Raw genomic sequence first — 21,737 nt, 5'->3', positions numbered from 1 at the left:
TGTGTTGTATAGAGCTGATAGAGGCACAAGAGCAGGAGGTGTGGCTACATATGTTTCCTCTAATTTATCCTCTGAGGTTGTCGTCCCAAATGAGAGGCCCATGCATTTTGAATGCCTATTTATCAAATTAATTCTTCATGAAAATAAACACCTGATTATAGGAAATATTTATAGAACTCCAGATGCTCCCTCTGAATCCACACAATGTATTTTATCTACTATTAATTCTATAGATCATCCTAATGAACTAATTGTTTTGGGTGATTTTAACCGAAATTGGCTTGATAGATCATCCTCCAAGGACCGTAATCTTATCAGCAATACTAACCTCACTCAGCTCATTAGTGAGCCCACTAGAGTTGACCCTGTTCATTTTTCTAAATCTCTGTTAGACTGGATTCTTGTCACCCATCCGGACAGAATTACAAAATCCGGAGTATTGTCTGATTGTCTAAGTGACCATTCAATTATCTATTGTGTGTGGAAGATTAAACTACCTCGTTTGCCACCAAGGTACAAAAAGGTAAGACAGTTCAAAAATTTGAATAATGAATTTTTCACTCATTTAATTTAATTAATATAAATTGGAACCGGTTTGAATTAATACCATCTGTAGAAGATGCATGGAACTTCCTATACACGGAATTGAATATGGTAATAGACAAACATGCCCCGTGGATATCCATCAAGGTCAAAGGCAGACACTTACCCTGGATCAATGGTGAACTCATACAGCTGTTTAAACAGAGAGATAAGGCCTGGCTAAAGTATCGCTCATCAAATGACCCTACTGATTGGAACATTTATAAACTTTTAAGGAACACTTGCACAACCAAAACAAGAAATGCCAAATCCAATTTTTATAAAGACTGCTTAAAAAATGATTTCAATAACCCCAAACAATTTTGGAACAGAATTAACAGTATTCTCAACAAGACAAACAAAAGCCCCAATCTCATTAGGGTCAATGATGGCTTAACTGCTGATCCCTCCAAAATTGCCAATGCCTTTAGTCAGCACTTCTCCTCTGTTTGCAGCTCACAACCATCAGTCCCTCCCTACTCTCATGCTCCTCTGAATAATCAGAGAGGTGGTAGCTCCTTCTCCTTTGCCAAAATTACTCCAGCAGCTGTTGAACGGGCTATCTGTGAGTTAAGTTCAGGGGCTGCCGGGCCAGATGGTCTTGAAATTAAGTTTTTGAAAATTGCACCTCACATAATGTCATATCCACTGTCTGACTTATTTAATTTATCCCTCTCCACATGTGAATTTCCCTCAATCTGGAAAAGCGCCAGTGTCACCCCTCTGCATAAAAGTGGGGATCCTCAGGATGTCAATAATTACAGACCTATTTCAATTATCAACAGTATAGTCAAGGTATTTGAAAAGTTAATTTCTAACCAACTCTCAAAGTACGTCAATAATTCTAACATTCTATCTCCATTTCAATCTGGCTTCAGACCCAACTTCTCTACAACCACAACACTTCTAAAATTGACTAATGATGTATTTTCTGCTTTTGGGGACAGTATGCTCACTGGTGCAATATTTATAGATCTCACCAAGGCATTCGATTTGGTCGATCATTACCTTCTGCTTGACAAGCTGTACTCCATTGGTCTCTCAAAACAATCCATACTATGGTTCAACTCATATCTCCACCTTAGAAGTCAGTGTGTCTAGTATGGGTAACCATTCTGAATTCACAATCATGGAAAAAGGCGTACCTCAGGGCTCGTCCCTGGGGCCTCTGCTATTCTCCATTTTCATCAACGACTTGCCCACAATTTGCTCCGATAGCCTCATCCAATTATATGCCGACGACACAGTCATCTATTCCTCTAAGCCTGATCTCTCTCAAATTCAGGGTACTCTACAGACTTTGACTCAGTTCAAAGATGGTTCCACCTTAATAGGCTGGTGCTGAATAAGAAGAAGTCCTTCAGTATGCTCTTCTCCATGAGACCAACTTCTTTACTTTTACCTATTTCATTTGCAGATGGCACACCACTTAAAAAAGTGGATGAATTCAAATATTTAGGTGTCTGGCTTGATGCTCAACTTTCATTCAAGTCCCATATTACTTCTGTTGTGCAGAAAATAAATTGCAGCCTGAGAGTACTATATCGTTCCATCAACTGCTTCACCCTACAGGTCAGAAAAAGAATTATCTCACAGTTAATATTACCTATATTAGACTATGCTGACATTGTTTACCAAAATACCTCCATCCTATCTATGTAATTTACAACAGTCTTTGCAGATTTATCCTGAGGTGTCCTTATATAACCCACCATTGTGCTATGTACGAGTCACTTAACTGGCTAACACCTACATCTAGGAGACACTCTCATTGGCTGCAATTTGTTTTTAAATGCATTCACTTAAATTATCCTCACTATTTAAAACAATATTTACATCCCTACAGCTCACCATACAACCTAAGGCATACAGCCTATCCTTACTTCACTATCCCCACCAGAATCAGTAAATAAGTTGGTCGACGTGCTTTTAAATATAAAGCCCCATCGGATTGGAACGATCTCCCCAGTTCCCTTAGAACTATTAATTCCTTTAATATTTTTAAAGTTTCCATCGTTACTCATCTTCAAATAACCTGCTCTTGTTTCTAAAGGCTTCTGATTGACTTCTGATTAACTTTGGACTGTTTCTCTGTCTCTTATCTATCCTGTGATTGATGAGGAATATACTGCAATTTAATTTCCAAAGTGCATGTGCATTGTTTGTTTTATGTTTACTTGCATGTGCATGTCATTGCTTGTTACCTGTTATGTGCATGTATGTCTATAGTTGCTACTCGTGTTTTGGATTAGCTAGCTTTACATGGGTACATCATTACTTATTTTGTGGGTGTTCAGGTGGGGTGGGAGCGGACAGTCTCTGTTTTGTTTTGTTTAGTCAAGTCTGTTTTGTTTTGTCCTGTTTATGTATAGTATGCCTGGTTGTACTTATTGTATTGTTTTGTCTACTGTACTGTTTGTATTTTTTGTCATAAGGACCCTCTCGAAAACGAGATGACTCATCTCAAGGGGTTGATCCTTCTAATAAAGGTACTATATATACCATGGCTGACAATGCATTGTGATATGACACATTGAGAGCTTTGAAGAGCAGCTATTTTTTAAATAGCCAGACAGACAGACAGACAGACAGACAGACAGACAGCTGTTTACAATATTTCCAGTTGATATCATGAGAAGGGGCTTAAGTTAATGTGCAGGTAGGGAATTGTACTAATATCTGCCCCTGATGGGGTGGAGGTGACCACAAGACCCTGGTCTGAGGTGGCCCAAATAGTTCAATACAGAGTCAGTTGTTATGCAATCTGGGAACCCATCGCCAACTGAAAATGAAAAACAGCGCTCTCTGCTGTTTGTTCTATGTCTGTTGGCTCTGGGCGGAAGAAAACGTAACGCCAGAGCGCAAGGAAACCGGTGTTTGTTGTATGCCTTCAGCGCATCACTTCCGGTTGGTGCGACTATGTTTTCATTCCCACTAACAATATTTCTACACGGAACACTAACACCACTTCTCCCAGAGAACATGGATCGTATTGGTTATAAGCCCACTTGTTTCTATGATGAAAGAGTAAGTTAAAATGTGAATATCTTTCCGTGGTTTTGTCTGCTCCGCGGACGCTATTGTTAAATTAGTTTGGGTTTGTTTCGAGGGGGGAAGGATCGACGGACACGTGAATCCCGCCCACTACATTTGATTGGGTAAAGCGCGGCCTGCTTCCTGATCTGAAGGCACGCCCATGCGCACATGTTATGACGAACCTCCCCGACAGATTCCAACGCAGTGCAGAAGCTGTTCTTGAGAGATTAGTTGTTATGTGTACCAATGGTGGTTAGAAAAAGAAGAAAACACTGTTGGCCTATCACAGGATGAACAACATTTGCTCAGACTTGATGCACACAAGCAAGGTCATTTACTGTAGGAGTCCTAATTCATTACATGGTACAGACACAAAAGTGCAAATTAACTATACAATAAATACACGTTAAGCTCAATGTTTACTAGTCCTTGGATTGTGCTGCTGCCTCTCTCTCTATCTGATTCTCAAGGCAAGTTATTGGAGGGGAGTATGCTGCTCATCTCTCTTAGAGAAGAGACACACCAAAGGCTGGAAGGATTTGGGCACACATTGCTGGGTCAACAATGACAGGTCACAGGTTTCACAGGTTTGGTACCGGTACAGTTTTTAAAGACCTATAGATGTCTATAGCCTATGTGTGTGTGTGTGCTTGCACACAGGGTGCGTGTGATGCGCCTTGTGCAGTAGTGCATGCGTAGTAGTATTAGTGTCTGTAGCTTGTGCATGTGTCTGTGCATGCTGCATGTCGCTTCTGCTTACTGTGCTCTGCTTTCAGCTACTGCCGCCGGCTAGCCCTCCTTGCGGGGGGGCGAAAAGAGGAGCCGAGTGCGTAAGCCTCCTCCTGCTGGTATACAGCCTCTCCACCACCAAGACTCATACAGTGCCTCCTAGCGGCCACACACGGTAACTGGAACTTTGCAGTCCCAGGCCAAACTGTATGGGATCGGGGAGCAGCAGTGGGCCCCATAGACGCGGTGCGCAGGCCCACCGGCGAGTGGACACGCCCTGGTGCCTGTCAACCACTGTCCCAGCTATGGGTAAAATGGTGGGCAGATGGGGCTCCGCCGTGGTAGGCAACCCATCTAGGAGAAGGTCACTCCGAACAAAAACCACAGGCGTTGCTCGCGCCTGGCTCCGCACCGTATACCATCTGAAGGTGTGCAGCAAGAGCGGATGAAGGCTTTAAGCCTGAAACGGTCGGAGTATGGCTGTGAGGAGCTGCGCCCCACAGTCATTATTAATGCGCAATGTATAGCTTCCATGGAGACACAAGACACAGATAATCCTATACTTCCAGCGGCGGGAGGCCGCAGGAACCACGCAGCGGACGGTGGTGCTGGTCCTCCCTCGGGAGAACACTATGACGACTGGACCCCAAACCCTCTCCTCCGGGGAGGAAGGGTTCAGTCTGACCACAGCCCACTGTCCAATGCACTCTTGCGCTGTAGGAGGCCATGTATTATGGCAACCTACAACGCAAACACAGTGAGGGAAGAGGCGAGGTTGGAAGAACTGGCACACTGTGCCGAGGAAAGGGGAGTGGAGATCCTGGCAGTCCAGGAGCATAGGAGAGTGCACACGGACCAGCCAATTAACTATCGCAGAGTGGGGGGGTGCACGTTCATCACCTCATCTGCATGGCGTAACGAGGCCCAGGCAGCAACAGGTGGCGTGGGACTCATGGTGAGCCCCCGAGCACGAAAGGCCCTCCGTAGGGTGCATCCACACACCAACAGGATCCTTAGTGCCGATTTCGAGGGAAACCCAATAACAACGGTCATGAGTGTGTACTCTCCCACTCTCCAACGTGGCACCGATTGAGGAAGTGGAAAGGTTCTACGATGACCTAAGAACAGCGATCCACCATGTGCCTGCTCACACCTTCCTAATAATCCTGGGGGACTTCAATGCGAGACTTGGACCGGAAGACGCACCCTTCACGTACCACGACAATACCAACCGCAACGGAGAACATCTAGCTGCCCTCCTCACGGAGCATGACCTACTGGCCGCCAACACCCTGTTCCGTAAGAGGATGGGCAAGAGATGGACGTTCCAGGACCGAGCCACCAGTATGCGGCGTCAATTGGACTATATACTGGTAAGGAGGAAGTGGAGGAAGTCCATCTTGAACGCAGAGTCCTACAGCACATTCGACTCTGTAGGCTCAGATCATCGTGTGGTCAGTACAAGGCTGCGCCTGAGCTTGAGGGTCCCTAAGAGCGCCCCAAGGCCCCGGCCCGACTGGGAGGCCTTTACGGGAAGCCCTGAACTCCAGGCCAACTACACAGCGGAGGTGAGAGCCCGCCTACATCTGCTGGCCGAGGAGGGGGAGCCAACAACCTATGAGCAGTTCCTCTCTGCTAACGAAGAGGCAACCAGGAAATGGGTACCGACAAAGGGGAGACTTAGAAACTCCCCTAGATCTAGACACCCAGAAGTTGTCCGAGCGCGGGGGCAGGTGGCAGAGGCACGCAGAAGCTATGAGAGAGAGGGGACCGCAGAGAGTCGGGAGGAGCTGAACAGTGCCAAACAACAGCTGTTCAGCACCTACGACAGGATCAAAGGGAAGGAGATGTTGGAGAAGGTGAAGAGGGTGGAGGCAGAACATGGCGAACAGAGATACAAGGAGTCATGGAAGGTCATAAACGAGATGACTGGGCGCAAGAGGGCGAGAGAGGGACAGTTGGCAGGCTGCAGCCCAGAAGAGAGAGTGACCTCCTGGTTCACCCACTTCCGGGATCTCCTGGGTACCCACCCAACAGGGGACAGAGATGAGGAAGAGATACCTGCAGTCCTCACAAATCTTGAAATTGGCGATGGCCCCTTTACAGCTACGGAGTTTGCCACAGTGAAGTCCACCCTGAAGCAAGGAAAAAGTCCCGGGCCGGACGGTATCCCCCCAGAAGTCCCTAAAAACTGTGATCTCGACAACATCATACTGGAGATCTGCAACCAGGCTCTGATAGATAACATCAAGCCCGACATATGGTCCCTCTCTAACATTATCCCGGTTCCAAAATCTGGAGATCTATCTAAGCCAGACAATTATCGTGGCATTAGCCTGACCTGTGTCATAGCAAAGATGTACAACCGCATGATACTAAACCAGATTAGGGACGCCATTGACCCACACCTGAGGGACAACCAAAATGGCTTCAGAAAGGGAAGGACCACCGTAGGCCAGATCCTGGCCTTAAGGAGGATCGTCGAGGAGGTGAAGAAGAACAACTTGACAGCAGTGCTGTGTTTTATTGACTTCAGAAAGGCTTTTGATTCAATAGACAGAGGCATAATGCTGAAAATCCTCAAGGCTTACGGGGTCCCCCCGAATCTACTCCGGGCCATAGAGGCCATGTACAAGGGCACAAGAGCCAAGGTGGTAACCCCAGATGGCATCAGCGAGGAGTTCCAAATCCTAGCAGGGGTGCAGCAGGGAGACACTCTTGGCCCCTTCCTCTTTGTCATAGCTCTGGACTACGCGCTCAGGACAAAATGTCCTCTCAGTACAGGGTTGTGTAGCATGGAATGGCCTTCCTCTACATATAAGGGATTGTGCTACATTTCCATCTTTTAAATTCAATGTGAAAAGATGGTTGCTTGAAAACCAAAGCTGCAACCATTTGTGATCATATTTTAGGTTTTTTTTTAGGCTATATGATGTAATGTAATTGTATTTCACCGTTTGTCTGTTTTCTGATGTTATTGTTTTTCTGTTTTTATGTTTTGTGTGAGGACTGCGGATGAAAATTAGCATCTTTGCTAAATCCGGTGTATTTACGTTCATGTGATGTTCATTAATATGCTCTGTCCTGTCTAAATAAACAAATAAAGTTTTAAAGTAAGAAAGCCATCAACGGGCGGGAGCAGGAGCTTGGCTTCACAATTACACCAAGGAAGTCGAGAAGAAACCCTGCTATAGCCCTGGCAGACCTAGACGCAGATGACATCTGCCTGGTGTCTGACCGTGTGGAGCAGACACAGGAACTCCTGAACAGAGTGGAGGTGGAATGTGTTAAGGTTGGCCTCAGACTGAATGCAAAGAAGACTGAGGTAATCACCTATAACATCAACATGGACCATCCGCCGATTACAACATCAGATGGCAAAGCTCTGCGAGAGGTCAATGACTTCAAATACCTGGGTTCCTGGGTGAACTCCACAGAACAGGACGTTAAGGTCAGGAAGGCACTAGCGTGGAGGGCCCTGAACGGTATGTCAAGAGTATGGTGCTCGAATCTCCCTCGACACATAAAGCTAAGCCTATTCCACGCCACTGTGGAGTCTGTCCTCCTGTATGGCTGCGAAAGCTGGACCCTGACACCCACCCTGCAGAAGTCCCTGGATGGGTGCTACACCAGAATGCTACGAACTGTTCTGAATGTGGACCAGAACATCCACATTACCAACAAGGACCTGTACGGGCAACTGCCGAGGCTCAGCAAGAAGGTAGCAGTCAGGAGGATGAGACTGGCCGGCCACTGCCACAGACATCGGGAGCTCCCGGCCAGCAGGCTGGTCCTGTGGGAACCAACGCCCGGGCATCGATCGCGAGGACGTTCCGCGCTAACGTATGTGGACGTCCTGAAGAAGGATGTGGGAGCTGAAAGCTCTTCGGAGCTGGCCGGGTGTATGGAGAATCGGAAGGATTGGAGACTCCGATGGAAGCTCGTCTGAGGACGACTGAGAGAGATAGAGAAGTGGGATTTCACACAGTCTAGACACCAATCCACAACTTTCAGAGGTGCACCTACGGAATTGCGGTTGTGTGGAATGTGCAGGCTGTGTAGCACAAACCGTGTGCCACACAGGTTGCGAACCCTCACACTATTTTAACTCAAATTCCGCCCGTCACGACGCATTTTTCTGTGGTCAAGTTGACCAATGAGAGGTTTTTTCGTTTCCGATTGAGGCATCCGATAAATCTGATCAGGTCGGAGAATCATGCGAATCTCCAGGTGTTTCACAGTGAGCTCGTGGAGAACCCATGAGTCTGGACCTATCCGCGGGGTCTACACTTTGCCGGTCTTGACAACTTATGGTCTGGGATGGCTCCTCAGAGGAGGCCTGCAGAACTGACACTGTGATGCTTCTGAAGCACCTCGCTGATAATGGTCAAGGTTAGTTTGTCAAAACTGCAGTGTGTACAACAAGAGTGAATGTATTGGGGACATGTGATCACAGTAGGGGGCAAATCCCTCTCTCACAGACATGTTTAGTAGAAGTATTCATCAACATGACCCGAGTGTTATAGGGACTGTACTGGACTGGACTGGACTGGACTGACAAGGCATTTCATGACTTAAAACAGGCCTTGGATGAAGACCCTACTCGCTACCCACGACGGGTAGATCAGGTGGGGCTTACAAACGCACTACTTGAGTCGTATTCATAGACTTATACTTTATATTGTCCTTTGTTGAGGTTTCAACAATCTCTTGTAACTGTCATTTTAATCTGTTTTAACACAGACACAGAGTTTGGTTTTATTTTCATGTGTGCAAATTATATTACTGTAGTATTTGCATAATATTTAATTGCATGAAAGAATATTTAAAATAATAGTCAGCTTTGTAAGTCACAGAAAGGAATACCAGCACAAGTCAATGAGCAGCGTCAACCGGACGTTTCGGCCCAAAGGCCTTCCTCAGCGTTTAATGACAAAACACTGTTTTTGTGTCACTTATAAAGGGACCTTGGTGCCACGCACAGAGCGGTCCGGGTAACAACAAATTAAAAACGTCACTTTTTAACAAGAGGGTCACCATAAAACAGAGGAAAATGCATATAAAGACAAATACATAGAAACATTTGTTTAGCAGTATAGAACCATTTTTAAAACCTTTGTCTGTGCGAGTCCCTCAGTACCCCTTCATAAAGACAGACTCAGATTTCATTAAAGAATTACATATTTGTAAAAAAAAGACTGCAAAATACATTTTTCACTCAAAATGAGAGGCATTAACCACTTATTTGTCACATCATCAATTCATTGCTCTGAAAAAATAACTCATTTCACTCTATAGTGGTATACTCTTTCTGTTTCAAAAACAATACATTCTATAAGAAACAACCAAGTAAAAGTTCTTTGTTCAGGCCTTTAGGGTGTTCTGTTTGGAGAGAGTGTATCCACCATGCCTCTCGTTGTAATAAAAGTTTTTCACGATCCCCACCTCTTTTTAAGGGCTGTACTGCCTCAATACCCTGAAACCTTAAAGAACAGACTTCATGTCCCACCGCTTTAAAATGTCTAGCCACAGGCCATTTTTCATCCTTGTTCCTAATATTACTTTTATGTTCTGAAATTCTAACTTTAAGTTCACTTTTGGTTTTACCCACATAACAAAGGCCACAAGGGCATTTTAGCAGATAAACCACAAACTTAGTTTTACAGGTAATGATGCTTTTAACATCATTTTTTTTTCCTGACTGTGGATGTAATAAATGATTACCTCTGATCATTGCATTGCAATGAACACAGTTAAAACACTGGAAGTGTCCCGTAGGCAAATTGGACATAAAATGTTGCGGTGGAACATGACAGTCTGCCCTCACTAAAGAGTCCCTCACATTTTTGGTACGTTTGTGCGCAAAGATGGGGGGCTCCTTGAAAACATAATGATAATGATAATGATTTTATTTGTATAGCGCTTTTCTAAACAATGTTCCAAAGTGCTTTACAGACATGTCAAAACAAGTAATAAAAACAACCACATTAGGATCACTCGATAACACATACCAATATTTTTTAACAGAATTCTTAATGTCAATGCACAAAGGGGAATAGGTTGTGGACAAAACTATCTTGGACTCCCCTGCACGAGCAGGCTTAGGAGTTAACAAGCTAGACATGGGCTACTCAACTTAAGATGGCTCAGGGGCCACTCAGAAAAATACCAAAAGTCCAAGGGCCGCAAGCTAAAAATTTTGATTTTTCGATTTTGTAACACACTACACATTGTTATTGTTATAAGAAAATGTACATCAAATGAAATAAGGGACACCTATCCTGGGCGTGCGGCTTTGCAGCGCGGCCGAAAAGAAATGGGGGTCAAACCCCAAAAAAAACCTGAAATGCATAGAAAACTATGCATTATACCTGTAACAATTGACGCACCTGTATATGTCTGTCTGTTTGTTTTTGAAAAGAAATTAAGCAACCCATATATTTGAACGGAAATGTATATGTTTATCCTGTGCTTAAACATTTATTTATTTTTGACCATGAGGGGCCGCGGGTTGACTAGCACTGAGCTAGACCTCTCTTTCTCTCGGGCTCTCTGTACATTAGCACTCAGCACTTTGTAGGGATGGGTATCGTTAGGATTTTTACGAGTCCGGTTCCGGTTCCGGTTCTGCTTATCGGATCCGGTTCCTATCGGTTCCATATTTCGGTTCCAAAAATGGTTAAAAAAAATAAGAGGTCAAATGTTTATTTAATAGAGATGCACCGAATGGAAAATTCTTGGCCGAAACCGAATACCGAATACTGGAAACACTCGGCCGAAGACCGAATAGCCGGAAATTATTAATTACAAAAATATATATATACATTTTTAAAGTTTTTTTGTACCATTGCTGTCATGGCTGTGCATCTGTTGTAGAGTTACATGATTATGGCAAAACTTATCATAACTATAATGGGTCCATATTGAGATCAGTTATTTAAAACATATTTATTTTTTGTGTAGAATTATTGATTTACTATTGTGTAGTAATAAAATACAATATGCCTCAAAACATTACCCTGACATATTCAAGAAATTAAAACAAATATTGAATAGAATCCGTGTACCTTTCGGTCAGTTGATTTTCAAAATAAAATCCAAAAGTGAAAAAGGAAAAATGGCTTGTTTTTTCAATATTTGTATTTTCAAACCAAGTCAAAAAATGGATAATGGCTCATTTTACCAATTTCTAACTTGTGGCTCTGAATCAAAGGTTGAGAAAATGGAAAAAGCCCTTTTCGAGCTCTCAAATTCAATTTGTCATTGTGTCTATTTATCATTTTCTCCTTTTAAACGCTACCGGAGCTAATTAGCTGTATTGTTCCAATAATACATTCAGAATGGAAAAATGAAAAATAAGGAAAACGACTAATTTTTCCAATTTATGTTCTTTTGTTTTGAATAGAAAATGGAAACATCGGATTACGTCCTGATGGTTGCCATTTATTTATTTATTTATTTATTTATCTATTTGTTTTATTTTTTTGACCGCGGCTTTTGATTGGCTGACACATGCAGAATGTTCAGAGGCAGTGTGTGATACTGAACCGTGTTATATCTATTTTGCAGAGAAAGCAACAAAAAATAAAACAAATGTGTAACACCAGTTGGAACCAGCAGCGTTTCTTTCTTGGTCCCGTTACACACACACACACATACACACACACACACACACACACACACACACACACACACACACACACACACACACACACACACACACAATGATGACTGTTTTTTAATGTCCTAATCATACATCTATATATCGAAATGCAACAGACTCCAGCTTTGCAGCATTTGCTGTGTCCACCAAATGACTTTTGCAGCCACAGAGGAGGACGATAGCGCACGCTTTACTGGCATCTGCAAGATGGGTCCAGTAAGGTTCCCAGGTTCTGACACTTGGGTGGGAGGAAGGTTCTCAAGGGACCTGGTACCATTTGACCAACATCAGCCTTCCCTGACTATGGGAAAAGGAGTACAGGTATCTCAAAGAAACCCTGGTCACCCTCACCTTGAAGCCTGAAAAGATCAACTCCAATGTCCATGTCCAAAGATTGGAGTGTATGGTCATCATCATATACAGCAAGAGCTGTGGCCACAGCAGAGTAGATGAATCCTGACAGTGGCTTTTCTCAGTCCCTCACAAACATTCCTCTCACCCAAGCTGCACTGATTCAGCATGTAAAACCTGCTTCAGACCAGCTTCTATTGGATCAGACAACCTCCGTCCAACAAAATATCCCAGATTTCAATAGGTTGGGCTGGTACTGGGACTCCATTACTAAGACTTGTGAACCTTACTGGATCTTGCAGGTGCCATTAAAGCTATTGCTGTTGTAACACCAAGACCATAATGTGATATAAACATATTATAAACAATTCTATACACCTTTGACTAGTATGATATCATACTAGTCAATGGTGTATAGAATAGTATTACTATAGAGTATTACATTTTATGCTGAGCATTGTTGCACATACTGTACTAGCTGTAGCTGTATCATTAGGAACGAGTTCTACTCATTCTATTGAGTTAAATCATTATATTGTTTCAATAAAATTACATTGTAGGATACATTGGTTGTTTCATAACATAGTGGCATATATATCACATATTTGTGATAATCAAATTAGTGTCCTCTAGATAGATTACATCATAAAGATAAGCATTCAAACATGTTTCTAATTGTCAAAAAACATGATTTAGACACCAAGTTTGCATTCGTAGCTCATGTGGTTCAAACGTTATAGCCAAAGGCTTTGGCAGGTGGCAGCCATATTGGATTTGGCCACTATGATGACCCCGAAGGTCGTTGGCTCGGGCACCCTTGCTAAATCATTAGAGCATGCCCTGGGTTACATCAGGGACAAATGTAGTGCTTTTAGATTGATTCGCGCAACTATGGCCCTGGACTGTAATACGTTTTTAGCCGTTTCTTTTAGCTGTTCTGTCGTAGTCATGCAATAAACCAGGTCGCGCTGACGTCTCCATGGCCTGCTCCCGTGGCGGCGCTCCCCGTCGTAGGAACACTCATGGATACGATCCTCCTCACCGGCCCGCACCCATGGTCACCTCAAAATACACAGGTTCTTTAACCGAAGCGCACGCCGAAAAGTGTGCACAACAATGTAGCTCGCCATTTGTGGTGTAATTGAGGCAGTAAACTGCGGACTACCAGGCTGGTTGGTTGTAATAAAGTAGAGGAGAAGAGACGTCAGGACCAGGTTTCCAGAATCATTCAGTGGTTTATTCAGCAACAACAAACACAACAGCAAAGATTCCAGAGGCAGAGCCCCTGTCCACCCCCAGCCTCACGGCGCCGTGAGGCTGGGGGTGGACAGAGAGTAGGGGGGTCCCTATTCCTGAGGGACTGAGGGCCCACTCTACTCGGGGCGTAGCTGCATCTTGGGCCCTTTACAAAGGGGTGTCGATGCAGGAGATCTGCTCCGCGGCTAACTGGTCGTCTCCCTCGACCTTTGCATCTCTATACAGCCTTGACGTAGCGGCGTCTGAGATGCCTCCAGGTAGAGAAATGTGGACATGCCTTGGGGCATGATTTTCTCCCTGTGTGGAATGCAGCTGCCGGTTTCAAGGCGGGGAATGCGTTGCATGCCTGAGGGCATGCTTTCTCTCCCTACCTGGCTGGCCTTTTCCTGCCCTCCCGGGACCGGCTAGGCATGGTCCGGGGAGGAAGAGGCCTTGGTTTCTCTGTCACTGGCTGGATAATCCAGGTTTTGTCCAGGTCTGGTGTCAGGGACAGGACTTATGTCTGTCAAGGTCTTGCCTTAAGTCCTTCAGAAACCCCGGCCTGGAGGCCGGGGTTTCTGCCGAGGGCAAGACCTGTGGCCTTGGGCAAGCGATTGGGTATGGGTTGTCACAAATTGGGGCTCCCCCGGGGGACGTGTATGTGTCCCATAGTAAGCAGTTGCTGTTAGCTACGCTATAATAACCCAGGGTTACGTATGTAACCCCGGTTTTATTAGTAGCGTAAGCAACTGCTTACATTTTGAACCCCCTCTGTGTGCGTTGAGCATGCAGAGTGGAAGGTTTCAGAGGAAGCACCCATGTGACGCAGCGGTACTTATGCCGCTACCGGTTTCCGGTTTGCGTCACACGACCCTATCCAATGGACATTGGAGTTGTCGGGAGTCCTGTGTGTTGCTCTGTGCATCGCTAGGGGGCGATGATATCCCATAGTAAGCAGTTGCTTACGCTACTAATAAAACCGGGGTTACATACGTAACCCTGGGTTTTCAATGATCTTGGATGATCTTCAAAATAGTGTTTGCACTTTCTTCCTTTTTTGTCCGTGCATCTACATAAACGTTCAGATTTCAAATATAAAGTGCTTACCTCATGGACACGGATGTTACAATTATGTACGGGCCCTCAAAAGTACCTGTATCTTCCGTATTGTTCAATAAAAAGCATTTTCATTCGATTGGTGGTCATTTTCTCATAGAGTTATAATGTATCAGAGTGCAATACACCTCCCAACCGATAGGGCCAAGTACTGAAAGCATATACGAAAATACGGAGAAAATGGCCAACAATCGGATTAAAATGCTTTTTATTGAACAAAACGGACGATACGGGTACTTTTGAGGGCCCGTACATATTTTGTAACATCCGTAACCATAGGGTAAGGGTTTATATTTGAAATCTGAAAGTTTAAGTAGATGTACGGGCCAAAATGGTGAAGTTCATCCATGACGGTCGTGACAGACGGCCGTCGTGTATCCATAGCTGCCCCTTATGCTGGAGTATGTTGGCCATAATAATCTGTTGTCGTTTCTGATTATGAATTCATTAAGGATCCATTATTTTATGCTTAGGCCTACCTGGACGTTAATACTCTGAATTGTGTTTGTTTGTTTGTTTGTTTGTTTGTTTGGTTGTTTTGTATTAGTGTTTTATCATTTCTCAGAGTACTTCAGCCATAAAATGACTTATTTTCTATCTATTACACACCCCATGAAGCCTTGAATTCATGGAGAGTTTTTTGTTTTTGTTACATTCCTAAGCCAATAATTTGATGACCGGCAGAGTCTCCGGTAGGAGTCTCCTACTGACCGATGACCCGGGCATCAAATTCTTGGCCTAGGAATGCAACAAAAAAGCACCATGAATTCAAGGCTTGGGTGTGTAATTGAAAATAATATTTTTTAATGTTTCTTTTTTCTAAAATAAACGTGTATACATTATCGTTGGAAAACCCTGGAAATGCTACATCTCAAGGGGTTATTATTCGTAATAAAGAATTTCAATCATCATCATCATCATGTTCTCAATCTCGTCATCTTCTACCCACCCTGCTGTGTGTTCACCCCGCCCTCTAGTGGTTCTAAATTGCCATCGTAATAGTAATGTAGTCAATAGAATGGGGAGTTTGGATCAGCATTTGCACTAAGAATTGCTTCGTAGCATATTTGTAGCAATTATAGCTGAACCTGCTTTGATGTACACAGTGGTTCAATGTGTCACATGTACTTACTGTACGTACATACTAATAATAGTAATTCTTGAACTGCTTAAACTGCTTAGGCCACAGTTGAGATTTAAAGCAAATTTCAGTATCCCTCTTCGAATGTAATAAAATGTGTATCACTTTTACTCTTTATTACTTTTGTTGAGGTGCGTGCGTGTGTGTTCGTCTTTGTGTTCAGAACTGAAGCCATTCAGTTGCATCTGCTTTGATCTACAAAGAGGCAACACACTATCAGGCTTAAGTGGAGATGGACCCCTCACAACCTGCGGTTAGTTTTCTTAAAGTTTTCATCATAATTGCCTGTCAAAGCATATAGGACCCTGGATGACAAACTCTATTGATCCTTGTTTATAATGGTAAAGCTGTCAGAGAGCACTCATAACTCACGTGGTCATATTGCACCATTGTTTAATAACCAGGATCATTTACACAATGATATCAACAACAGATATACAGCGAAGAGTCATGTTATACAGTACCTCGTAAACACACTGATACGACTACTTCTCATCCTTAAGCCCATGACCCACATCATTCCAACACACTTTGCTAGTTTGGGAGGCAGAGCAGAGGCAGCTCCACTGATCACGTCCAACCCAGATTTGGCACTAACAAGGGTTTGAATTTGTTCTCCTGCTATGCCACCAAAATGTGGAATGCCCTACCAAAAGTGGTGAAGGAGTGTAAAACCCTACTCTCCTTCAAAACTGCCCTAAAAGAGTACCTACAAGTGGCTGCAATTGGAAACGGGCCCCTGTAAAAGTCCAAACCTAAATATCACTGGGATTGGTATTTAAGACAGTCAAAGTCAATACCCTCATACCTGTCTAACTACTTCTCCAAAGTGAGTGCCACACCCACAGCCACAACACTAGAGGGAGCTAGAGGACCATGATATGATCTGGTATCACACAAAGTTACAATGTGGAATGCCCTAACACCATCCAATAAAGGATGTGAAACACTGGTTTCTTTCTAAACTGGCCTGAAAATTCTTACATTTCATACAAGTATTCAATCAATCAATCAATAATCATGTCCTGAACATAATCAACCCCTGCTCATTGTTCTCCATAAAAATCATATTATTAAATTGATCTAAACATCTATTTTGATGGGCCGTGTCCATGGAGAGAAAAGGCTTTATCTCCCACATGTACAAAAAGGAAGGAATTGTAAACTTACACTAACATTAAGACTTAATATTTTTGGAGGTTGAACAGTGACAAGACTTTTAGGTCCTAAACTGTAACACATGGTACAATATACATCCATGCATAAACACCATGCTGTTCCTTCTTCTGAGAACACCTGCTGGCTTACTCCTCCTCCAACTGCTCCACCACCTGGCGCAGCTTGTCCACCAGCACTGTAGAATAGAGATAAATATCATTTATTTTGTGGGAGGTTTACAACTACACCAAAAGGCATGAGTTGAAATGACCAAAGGGGTACAGCAACAGTGACCAATGAGGTTAGGGTTAGTGGAACACAAGAACGCTCGCCCCGGGTCAAATCCGGCGACCTCGTAACAGTCACCATCAGGTGTTCCTAAACCTAATCTCAGTAAAACAAATACAAGAATACAAGAACCGCTGGGGACGATCGGTCCGTGGAAAAAATGTGTTTTGGGGCGAGTGTTCCGGTTACCAGTTGGAGAGATAAAACCGGTGTTATTGATGTGAAACAATAAAATAAACTGTAATTTAATGCATTTTGAAACAGTTTGCATTTCCGGTCTAGAGTGAGTAGACAAACCGGGATGAGACTCTTCACCCCATTGGAATAGTTTGCCCAGTCTACTCTAAATGGTAATTGGACTGAATTTATATAGCGCTTTTCTCCAAAGCGCCTTACAAAGTATTTCACATTCACCCATTCACACATTGATAGCAGAGGAAACCATGCAAGACACCAACCTACTCATTGGGAGCAGTTAGGGGTTCAGTGTCTTGCTCAAGGACACTTCGACACGTAGCCAGGAGGAGCCAGGGGTTGAACCTGGAACCTTCGGATTCCAAGACGCCCGCTCTACCTCCAGAGCCACTGCCGCCCCACAACTCTACACTGTCTTCCCTGGGATAACACTCAACCTGGGTCTAAAAGAAGCTTACCTCCAGCTGTTGGCCTTTGGAAAGGGTTGTACCCACGACAGGCATTGATCAGTTCTCTCAGCTTTTTAGGACAGTCCTCAGGAAGTGGTTCTAGCACTCGCTTCTCCACACACACTCTCTTAAAGATGTGGAGATCTGTGGTACAATCTGTTATGAGAGACATGTGTTATAATACATACAAAGTGTAAAGAAAGTGGGTGCAGTCTGCGTTAACCACTGTTTACAGGACACATACCGTCAAGGGGTTTCTTGCACGTTGCGATTTCCCACAGGACCATTCCGAGACTGGGAAAAGAAAAGAGAAATACAGTGTGGTTTGGTTCATTAATTCATTTCAGTTATTGGCTCTAGGTCCAATTACAATTAATTGGTTATCCTCTGAACTTTATTGTATTCATGCATTTTATTTGTTTGTATGTTTTATACTATGTTATTATTCTTATTACTGTAAAGGACTGACCTGTAAATCTCACATATCTTGCAGTATGGATGGTTGACACTGTCCAGCTCTTCAGGTGATCGGTAGCGCAGGCCGCACTTCTTTGGGCCCTCAGGGCTCCTTCTCAAGGACGTCTCTGTTTGTGCCAGCTCCAAACCACCCAGCTAGTGACAAAACAGACAGCCAACCAATGAATGATAATACAATATAATAATTACCTTAGGAAATAGAGAAAAAGCTGTTGGTAGCAGTGACTGATGTCCATAAAAGGAATATTTACTAGCTATATTAAAATAGTTTACTTTAAACCATTAAGACCGGGAAAGCATCTGTGTAGATTTTAGCTATCTAGCAACATATTTATTTCCAGAAAAATAGCAGACATACAAGCTCACTTGTACATCTGCTATTTTTGAAAAATGTGTTTGGAAGTGTTGCATTTGTTGCATTTTTAGCCTCCTTCTGGTTGTTTATGTTGAGTTAGCAAAATGTTTTTTTAATGGTAGTGGATAGAGAGAGAGGATATTTGTCCAGCCAAGCACAACAGCAACCAATGGGCGTGAAGAGACTTGACAAAGGGTCAATTAGCCGAAAGAATACGATTACAATTGTTACATTTGAAAGATTATATACATGCAGTGAGCTGTGAACAAAATCAATCAATTTTTAGTAATTTCATACCAACTTAATATAAAATATATGCTTTATATTTAACTCCGTCATACCTTAACTCTGTAGCCTTCAGCTACCATGAACTTGTCGCTGGTGATGCTCCCATGGACTTTGGCTTTTTGTTCTGACTGATGTAATCTAAGAGGAAGCAATAGTAGTCAGTGTGTCATTTATCAGAATCAACTTGTAAGAGATTCAACAGAAGTCAAAAGCTTTATTAGAATGACATTTCATCTCTGTCGGGTGGCTCATACTGTATGCCCAAAACAATTACTTTTCAGGATTCAAATTCAAAAATAGCAAAAGTAGCAGATCTACAAGCTCAAAATTTGCTACTGGATCTACTTTTGATGCTTTTGTGTGACGCTCTCTAGTGTGATCAAATAGGGCATTAATACGGAAAAAACACAAAAAGTGTGGAGACAGGAGGTTTCTACCTGACAGCAACAATATGATTGTGCCAGTGCATGATTTGATCACCTAAATCACTAAAGAACCGCTGAAGCACCAACATTTGTTTAAATTGTCCAGTGGTGTTCTACCGTGTTACGCTATATACGTAGCATGCCGTCCAAGAAAATGTGGGAAAAAATCGCATACCCTCCAGTAACCATCGAGGAAGTGTATCTGATACGCAGGAGGAGGGGCTGGGGGCAGCAAGAATGTAAACTTCAGTTTAAATAGCCTTTTTCATGATAATGTGGCGTCTGAGGTGAAGGCTTACGTAAGGATAAGGATAATTCCTTTTAACAGGTCGTTCATGAAAGTCCTTGCGGTCTTGTTTCCAATGAGAACCTGTGAGCAATTAGGGGTTAAGAGTCTTGCTCAGGGACAAATTTCATTTCATCGACACATATGCTGGCCTGGCCTGGAATTGAACCTGGGGCAACCAGGGCCTCTGGCTCCCTAGGCGGGCTCACTAACCACTCGGCTATGGCTATTGTCTTGAGGTGATAATGACCGCTGGCTATTGGAGATTCGAAGTAATTCACACATTAACTACTTAACAAAAGAGCAGTTATTTCATTCAGTGACCACCACGCACACGTGTTTATGTGCTTGTGGGAGGGAATAATTATCGTATACCCCCCAAAAAGACCTAGAACACACCACTGGAATGTACCATGTCAAAACGTCAAGTCAGATTCTTACTTATTGAACTCATTCTGAATCTAATTGGTTTGTTTTTCTCTACCAAAGACTTTCCACTGAGAACTCACCTGTAGATGCCCTGTGCAGCATCCAAACACATGCGAGCCTTCCTGACCCAAGGTAGTTTACACTTCAAGTTGTTGTCCAAAACCTCTCTCAGACTTCCCTTGGCACAGTACTCCATGACTATCTGTCCTGCTGGCAGGGAAAAGGAAATCTCATATGTTATAGGACAGTGGTTCTAAACCTTTTTAGGCTGCGACCCCCAAAAATAATCACATTTGAACTGGGGATCCCCACCCTGATAAGCACTTGGAATTGTAGGAGTTGAGGCATTACATTTAGTTTGACTCTGTTCCCACAGATAAATATTGTGAAAATAACAGATCAACAAGCTCACAATGCCTCGCACAGCGAGGCGTTGTGAGCTTGTAGATCGTATTGTGAAAATAGCAGATCTACAATCTCACAATGCCTCGCAAAATGAGGCGTTGTGAGCTTTTAGATTGTAATTTTTTTGCCTCTTTCTTATATTATTTGACAATTTGGCCAATGTTTGACCAGTTTTTATAGTTTGTTGATGCATCGATGATTCATTTAATTTATTTTTTATTTTTTATTAAAAAGGTCTTAAAAGTCCTTAAATTGTCACTTTAATGTCATCTGGGGACCCCCTCAAAATCATGACCCTGGGGGGTCCTGACCCACAGGTTGAGAACCACTGATATAGGAGACAGGCACAAAGTAGAAAAATGAAAGCAGATGATGACGTGGTTTCAATAATTCTTCTCAACAAGTAAAGCACAATTATAAAAATGACTCACCATCGGCACCCTCGAAACAGACTCCAAACATCCGCAGTATGTGTGGCGATGCATAGTTCATCATGGTTGCGATCTCCCTCTCGAATATCTTTATCACCTCACTTTTAGGGAAATAATACAATACATAGGTTAACACCCAGCCAGGCCCGCTCTCTCCCCACACTGTATAATAATACAATACATAGATTAACACCCAGCCAGGCCCGCTCTCTCCCCACACTGTATAATAATACAATACATAGATCAGTGTTTATCAACAATGGCAAACGTCCCAATTTTGGGCCGGGGCTACTGCTGAGGTGTGCCGCGCCGTTTGAAGAAGGTTTGAAAAAATATAATTTTGATTTTTTTTTCTTCTTTTCTTTACAATAATAATAATCAGGCATGCAAACAGCCCCGAGGTGAAAAGGGTGACAACATGCTGTTTTTTTTTCGGGTCAGGTGTCACACTATTGCCCTATTTGGATTCAAAACGGCTAGTGGAAGCTGAAAAGCTGTATCGTTTCGTGAAATTAGTGTGTGTGTATATATACATACCGTATATATATATATATATATATATATATATATATATACCGTATATATATATATATATATATATATATATATACCGTATATCTAGGTGTGCCCTGGGATCTTTTGGCTATGCCAGGTGTGCCTTGGCACAAAAAAGGTTGATAAACACTGACATAAATTA

General features: G+C 43.1%; 1 protein-coding gene across 1 annotated transcript in view; it reads right to left on the bottom strand.

Annotated features, from left to right (window-relative positions):
• The window catches only part of LOC308079717 (mixed lineage kinase domain-like protein), a 106,283-nt gene extending 85,149 nt beyond the window's left edge, over positions 1–21,134 (bottom strand). The window contains exons 1-7 of the mRNA XM_080421291.1: positions 21,041–21,134; positions 20,285–20,414; positions 19,118–19,202; positions 18,414–18,556; positions 18,189–18,238; positions 17,954–18,100; positions 17,151–17,208 (exon numbers count right to left, since the gene is read on the bottom strand). Coding sequence (XP_080277417.1) covers positions 17,159–17,208; positions 17,954–18,100; positions 18,189–18,238; positions 18,414–18,556; positions 19,118–19,202; positions 20,285–20,414; positions 21,041–21,104 — 669 coding nt within the window. The 5' untranslated portion in view covers positions 21,105–21,134 and the 3' untranslated portion in view covers positions 17,151–17,158. The remainder of the gene's footprint in view (positions 1–17,150; positions 17,209–17,953; positions 18,101–18,188; positions 18,239–18,413; positions 18,557–19,117; positions 19,203–20,284; positions 20,415–21,040) is intronic.
• Positions 21,135–21,737: the final 603 nt, after the last annotated feature.

This window comes from Gymnoscopelus braueri (genome assembly GCF_963280865.1).
Source record: "Gymnoscopelus braueri genome assembly, chromosome: 23".
Lineage (NCBI taxonomy): Eukaryota > Metazoa > Chordata > Actinopteri > Myctophiformes > Myctophidae > Gymnoscopelus > Gymnoscopelus braueri.
Note: the sequence above shows the minus strand (reverse complement) of the source record. Positions and strands in the feature narration are given on the sequence as shown.